General features: G+C 55.9%; 2 protein-coding genes across 2 annotated transcripts; both read left to right on the top strand.

Moving 5' to 3' along the window:
• Positions 1 to 536: 536 nt before the first annotated feature.
• LTHEOB_3786 (Beta-lactamase) lies at positions 537 to 2,477 on the top strand (the record flags this gene model as incomplete). Its single annotated transcript, XM_035512747.1, has 1 exon — positions 537 to 2,477. The coding sequence occupies one exon, from the start codon at positions 537 to 539 to the stop codon at positions 2,475 to 2,477; it is 1,941 nt and encodes a 646-aa protein (XP_035362874.1).
• Positions 2,478 to 6,115: 3,638 nt separating this feature from the next.
• On the top strand, positions 6,116 to 7,087 carry LTHEOB_3785 (Transcription factor; the record flags this gene model as incomplete). Its single annotated transcript, XM_035512746.1, has 1 exon — positions 6,116 to 7,087. The coding sequence occupies one exon, from the start codon at positions 6,116 to 6,118 to the stop codon at positions 7,085 to 7,087; it is 972 nt and encodes a 323-aa protein (XP_035362873.1).
• Positions 7,088 to 7,392: the final 305 nt, after the last annotated feature.

Here is a 7,392-nt window from a genome sequence, read left to right as displayed (position 1 = left end):
TTCCCGTCCGGACGATAGCTTCAGCTACCCATGACATGAGCAAAAAGCAAATTCATGCTAGCCATCGGCCGCGAGAGGGGACTGTACATTCTGACTGGTAAGTGTCGCCTATTTCATAATAAGAGCACCTATTAGGCGACGGTGCATTCGTATAAACGGTTACGTGTGGCTTGCACTAACGTAAATTTGGCGTGACTTATTGGTCCTTGCGCTCGGAGACAGCTTAAAGCTACTAAGCGCCGACAGGCTAAACGTACACAGTACACCGTGAGGCTCTACGAATACGAGCGTCTTTCTATCCAAAACCATGCAGCCAAGAGTCTTTATTTTTAGGGGGTGGAGTTCAGTTGTATATCTGCATCCAACCCGCCTGCACTCTTTCCTCCAATTGTTTCATCGGCGGAATCGTCTGCCAGCCAATCGTTTTATCATTCGTTTCCAGCGCAGGAGAAAGGACCGTGCGCTTTTGAAGTGACTCTGGATTCATGCAGAGGGAACGATAGATCTCGAAAAGAGCTGGTATCAACATCGTCGCCATGTGGACCCAAGCGTGGCCACTTAGCATCTCCATTCTTGCTGGACTTCTTGGACCGGCCAAGTCCTTTCCTACTACCAGCCATGCGTTCTCACAACGGAGCGAGGGATCTGGGGTCACCGTGTTCGAAGTCTACCACGGAGTGGATGGTAAAACTCACCAGGCTCACTACGACGACCTGAGCGCAAAAGGTTATCGGATTATTTCCCTGAGTTCGTATGGAGGTGCCTCGGATTCTCAATACGCCGCCGTGTGGGTTCAGCGCAATGGTCCAGCATTTACCGCAGTTCACAATGTGAACGCCTCGGCATTCCAGTCTTGGATCGATGAGCACTCTACGGGCTATGTTCCAACGCTAATTGCCGTCACGGGCCCCAGCGACTCGGCCGTTTACTCTGGAGTGATGGAGGTGGGAAACACGACGTGGACGCAGAAATGCAACATGACGCAGGACCAGTTTGCTGGAAACGATCAAGGAGCAAACGCAATGCGCCAGAGTCTCAAGTCGTTTAAGCAATACGGCACTCCTGGGGACTATCGTTTCTGCGCCATCTGGCACGCCAACCCGGACTACGACAAGTGGGTTGCCTATAGATCAAACAGCCCCGTGGAAAACTTTCAGGATGTCGTGGACACGGAGACCAGCAAGCCGTACTGGCGTCCCACGTCGCTCTCCATCGCCGATGATGGGAGCTACACCAGCCTGTGGACCGATACAAGCATTGGCTCGTGGGACCTCCAATACGATCTGGCCGCCTCCGATCTCGATGCCGAAATTGAGAAGCAAAAGGCATCCGGCAAGTATCCCGTCCACCTCGCTGGCGGAGGTTCCAGCGAGCCAAGATACGCCGCCATCTTCGCCACGCAGGACGTTCCTTCCAAGCGGACCTGGCGCGTCGCCGGGCCCTCTCCCACCGGCTTCGCCGACAACACAGCCGCCGAGGCCAAAGCCGCGAGCATCATCCAAGACTTCATGACCAAGGCGGGCGTCCGCCAAGTGCAGCTCGCCATCGCGCGCAACGGCAGCGCGCTCCTGAACAAAGCCTACACCTGGAGCGAGCCGGAACGGGCCACCACACGCGTCAACGACACCTTCCTGCTGGCCAGCAACAGCAAGGCCTTCTGCGCCGCCGCCATCCAGTCCCTCTACGACGCCGGCAAACTGACGCCCGACACCAAGGCCTACCCGCTCCTCAACTACACCAACCCGCTCGACCCCCGCTCCGACGACATCACCGTCCAGCAGCTGCTCGACCACACGGCCGGCTTCAAGCGCAGCGTCTCGGGCGACCCGGCCTACATGATGCGCGACATCGCCCTGGCGCAAACCAACGGCTCCCGCGCCGCCACCCTCACCGACGTCATCGACTACATGTACTACTCCCAACCCCTCGACTACACCCCCGGCGAGGACTACGAATACGGCAACTACAACTACATGCTTCTCTCGCGCCTCGTCGAGGCCGTCACCGCCCTCCCCTACTGGACCTACCTCTCCACCGCCATCCTCCAGCCCGACGGCCTGACCGCCAGCGTCATCCGCTGGCCGACGGACCCCTCCGCGCACGCATCCGACAACGTCGTGCAAGAGTCGCAGTCGACGGGCGCCTCGGCACTGGAACCGCTCAGGGCTGCGGCCGTCGCCCACGTCTTCGGCGGCGACGGCCAGGTCAAAGACGCGACGCTGGGCGCCACGGGGCTGGCCGCGAGCGCGTTGGCACTGGCGCGCTTCGCTGCCCGCCACGCGGCGTACGGCGTGGGGCCGCGGTCGACGGGTTACAGGACGGGCACGACGTCGGGCGCGCGGACGTACATGGATAGCAGGTGGGATGGGCTGGACGTCGGGTTGACGATTAATACGAGGGACTTTCCGAATGGGGATGGCGATTTTGAGGATGTGACGGGGGCGCTGGCGGTGTGGTTGGATGGGCTTGGGTTGTGAGTGAGACGTTTCGTTGTATATATTTTAGATTTGGGGTTGACTGTGTGAAGTGTAGATACTTCTGTGTTGTTGCTTCTTTAGCGTGAGGCAATTCATGTTGATATGAGAGAACCGACCTTTCGAAGTCCTTTGACGTTGTTTGATTCATCGACCGTGACCATCATGTTTAATCACCGAGTTACGACCCGGCGTTTAAATCAGTCGGATCTCGTCTTTATCATCGCATTTCTGGACGGCCTGATCGTGCGTCTGGGATATCTTTGTCCTCCCTATAGACTGGTTACCTAGAGAGCAGATGAGATCAGGCCCACCGCTACAAGCGCTAGACTATTTCATTTTCGAGTTCTTTGCCATGAGGTCGACAGTATGGTGAAAGTTTTAGCTTCGAAAAGAGAACCTAAGAGCACCACGCATACACCAGTCCCATGAACGTTCGACTTCTCCAAACGCTCACCGCTCGCCTCGATCCAAGCCTCTGCGATACGAACTTTCCAGCGCAGAAGATACCGATAAACATCTCGTATGCCGATGTCGGTGTGGTCCCACCTTTTCCGCTCGCCCGGAGGATCTGTAAACAGCCATCCGAGACAAGGCATCCCCTATCTTTTTCTCGGGCCGTATGAGGGTGACAGTCGTGCCGAAATAAGCGACCGAGCGCCGCTACAAAACAAGAGCGGTCTCGGATCGTCTTCTCCCGCGAGAGAAACGTGGGGCCGTCGTCGTCGGCCTTAAATCGGCATCCCGGAGGAAGAGGAGCAATTTCTTGCGAGGGTGAATGAAGAAGGGGGAGGGAGGAGCTGATGGCAAGGTCGATGATGGGGGGATCTTGCTATCTCGTACTTGGTTGATCTTTGCGTGATAGCATGGTTTCGGGATCGCCGGCGAAGAACGACAGGGAACAGGAGAAGAAGCTCTCTCGGGTATACCATTATCTCGGCGATCCCGAAGAAGCGGGCGTAATGGCCTGTCAGTTTGACCGGCCTGGTTGAAACGATGGCGATTATTGGAAGGGTTTTGGAAGATGGTTCGATTGATTTCTTGAGTGTGTATGAGGATGAATGTTTGACATGGGCAAACAACACCCCTGATCATCGTGCGCACGGAAAGCACGTATTCTCAAGACGTAGCAATCAGCAGCCCGGGTTGATTGGCAGTGTCTTCGTCTTGATGACATACTCCTGAGTTGTTTGGGGACCTGTCCGGCGGTGCCGCGTTGGCAATGCAGGCATCAGCAGTCATGCAGCCGGGGGGCTGGGCAAAGTGGCTTGCGTCAGGATCGTTGATCCGGGTGAAACGGCCGCCGATGGCTTCTGGACGTCTTGAATGCCGTGCTTTGAGGCCAACCGTCATAGCTGGGCTGATGAGCAGGCTCATTTGCCACTTCTCTGGGAAATGTGTTGATGATGGACCCAAAAGTGTGGAGTACTGGTGAGGGGAAGGTCAGGGTAGTTGTCTCTCTTGAACCACTCCCCCGGTGGTCAATGGATACCGTTCAGGCGCCGTTGGGATTACGATGATCTACAGCAGCTTTGTCCCCTTGCTGTGTTGTGCGTCAACTTCGCACGTCTACGGGTATACTCACCCTGGGCTCGGGGAGATGTGTCAGTTACAACGTCGCGATGACGGCGCTTCGGCAGCCTCATTTCGTGCGGATCCGCAGAGAACGAGTAAGTGAGCCGTTGAATCGCGCCGGTGGCGTTTGCTAGAAGAACGAAGTTGACTTTTGCGGGCACGGGTGCACGCATGGATGTACCGCAGCCTGCAAGGCGTGCCTGCGATTGGGCGGCTCTACTGGACGCTCGATAGGGCCGATGAGAAGTGGCACTTTGTGGAATAAGGGCAACGACTTTCGCTATATCATCCCGTCAGGGATTGTCGGCTCCGCCCCTCGACGTGACACCATCTGCATATACATCCTCAAGCTCAGAATGAGGGTGATATGCTCGGAACCTCAGTCTTGCCGAGTTCTCTTGTCTGTTCCAGCAACGCACTTCTGACGTGCGTTCGTGTCATGGGTAGAGCCACGCCTGCTCGTAAATGGTGGCAATAATGCAGCTGTAAGCGAGGCAGCCCTGTCGATGTCGCCTCATAAAGGAAAGAAGGGCCAGTTGTGTGCATTTAACCGGGTGCGAGGAGAACATGGCTGGACATCGCGTCCGAATCCGTCTCCCGTCCATCACAAAGGCCAAGCACAGGCGGCGATCCCCCGTACAGGCCATCCTCGCCAGCAACTGGGGTCGGTTGTCGGGGATTCCCTGGCCGTTTTTGGGGGGTGTAACGTGTATCCAAAAACGACCATCCGTCAGCTGCACATCATATCAGTCAGACTCAAACTTTCGCTGCGGGACCGCACATCGCTATCAACGTTTCACATGTGCTCTTCCACTCGCTTTTGCGGATCCGCACGGAGCCATGATTGCGGCGGTTTTGAGAATCGCGGCGCCGTTCGGCGGCCTCGATCCATGGTTCGGTCGAATCTCGTTCTTTCGCCAGAGCAAACTCCGAGACGGAACCGCAAACTCAATGAACGCAAGCCCCAGATTGGGGTCAAGCTGCAGGGCGGAGCCGCTGTAGAAGAATGAAGTTGCGGAGGTGCGACTCACATGGCTGAGATAAGGGGTGGCGTGATCCAGCCCAATTGGGCCGCGGCTCCCGCGAGAAAAATTAAAAGAACGTTTTGCCCGTTGCCGCGAGGGGGTGGAAATGCGCAATTGCGGAGCAGAGCAATTAGGTGCGGCCCGAGCCGTTGGGGTTGTGTTGCACTTTGGGGCGATTGCTCCGCCGACGACCCTTTTGACGGAGCCGCTCCCAGTCTGACGGGTCGGTAGTCAATGTATGGTAAACGAAGTACGATTCATGCGGCTCTCGCTATGTTCCGAACCACTGGGCCGTTGTATGGACCACATTCTGTGTTGGATGTTACAAACGATGCTTGAGAAATGCAAAAGTTCAAGCTACTTCAGCAATATCGACAAAGATACATTGCGTAGGCAGCAGCGGGATGATTGGGATGGCATTGCTTGAGCATGAATCTGTTGATTTTCTAGTCAAAGTCAAATGCGTCCCGCAGTCAGCCAAGCCGCTAGCCAAATGTTAATCTTGTTACCATCACAGCCTACTTTCTGATATTTCCGAAGTATGTACAGTGCAAAGATACGTGAAAGGCCCCGAAAGTGTGTGACCTAGATCTTCATTTGTGAGTGGAGAAATCTTGGGCGACTGAAAGTGAAGACATTTACTCACGGCTGCCATTAAGGCTGTTAACAGACACGAAACATAGTTCTCATACTACACCATCGCCAAACTTTACTGCACTCTAACTATGTGGGCAGTTGAATCCAGTATTCAGATGTATCTGTATAGGTTCAAAATTCAAATCAAAGCTCGGATACCTGCTTCTACTACCGGCGTAAGATCGAGGTGATTCAGATGCCGTTTCAAAGGCTGGCTCGAACAGGCAGGAAGTGATGACTTCATTCGCGTTGGGTCGAGAAAGGCAAGGAAGGTGCAAGAAGCACTCAAGTCACATGCAGAGATTTCATTCACAGGCCCGGACCAGCTACTTGTAACTCTTCCTTCCTCCTTTCCTCCCCCGCCACCGTCCACCTCACACCAGACACTGCCAAACCCAAGCGAAAATGGGCGACGACGGCAACCTCACGCTAGCGCACCAGCTGAGCCTGTCGGCAAAGGATGGCAACCCAGAGAATGGCATCGAGCAACGCCAACATGTCTTCAAGCTCACCGGCGGCGCCTTGCCTTGGCAGATGGCTCCGTTCAAGGACAAGGTCACTCCGAATGGCCCGTCTGCGCCTGACAACAAGACCGACAAGGGCACCGCTTCCAAGGCCGACAACGACACTAAGTCTGCGAAGCCCAGAGTTCTCTTCCTGCGCCTGAACGGACCGGATGACGACGACGACGACTACTTCTTCCAGCGCACCACTCGCCGGCTGGTAGGGTTCCTTCAGAGCTACGCCCAAGTCGATAGCGCCTTCACTGCAGGTGAGGCGCTGGAGTACCTCAACAACTACAAGCCTCAGGCCATCATTGTCGCTGATGCCGCCCTCACGATTCGCAACGCGGATGACGAGCGCTACATTCCGGCACGTGGCATCATCATGGACAAGATCAAGCAGTTCATCATGGACGGCGGCAACGTCGTTTTCGGGTGCAACTTCAGCGATGCTGCTTTCGTCGACTTTCTTCCCTTCTTCAGCACCCACTTCGACCGGCCGTGGATCTGGCAGGCGTACAAGCGTTGCGTCGTCGAGTACCATGCGGCGGCCGTCGAGCACTTTCCGCCCAACAACTTCCTCAAGACCAAGTACAACACCAAGAACCACTTCCTCGGACGCGTCGACGCCACCGAGGCGATGTACAAGGACCCGCAGGATGAGCGTCTCACGGCTGTGGCGTGGGCCAAGTTTGGCGAGGGTCACTTTGGATGGGTTGGCGATCAGAACAAGGAACTTGCCAACGACGAGTGCGTCTTCGCCATGTGTGGCTTCTCGCACTTGCACCCTGAGCTGGACCTCTGGTACCCGGATACCAGCATCTCGCTCACCTCGCGCCCCGACGACACCGGCTTCCAGGTCAGCAACCGTTAGGAGAAAAATGGCGAGATATGGGGTTTGAGGGTATTTGCAAGGAGTTTCCGGGTTTCAGGTTCATAAAATGGCGACTAGATAGTTAGCCCGGTGTGATCTCATAAAAAGTTGATTTCAGGATGTTGGCATATGCAACTGTGCTGTACATGGATGGTTTCGGTCGAAGAGGGCCCGAGAGCCGCAAGGGTCGCGGAGCTGGGACAACGATAAACCGACCGAACACAACTGACTCGTGACGATGGCGTCACAGTGTGTCAGCTCTGTGCGCGGGCCAGCAGCGGAAGCCGGCAGCATGCGAAGCTGCA

The sequence above is a fragment of the Lasiodiplodia theobromae genome (assembly GCF_012971845.1).
Source record: "Lasiodiplodia theobromae strain AM2As chromosome Unknown scaffold_9, whole genome shotgun sequence".
Classification (NCBI taxonomy): Eukaryota; Fungi; Ascomycota; class Dothideomycetes; order Botryosphaeriales; family Botryosphaeriaceae; genus Lasiodiplodia; species Lasiodiplodia theobromae.
Note: the sequence above shows the minus strand (reverse complement) of the source record. Positions and strands in the feature narration are given on the sequence as shown.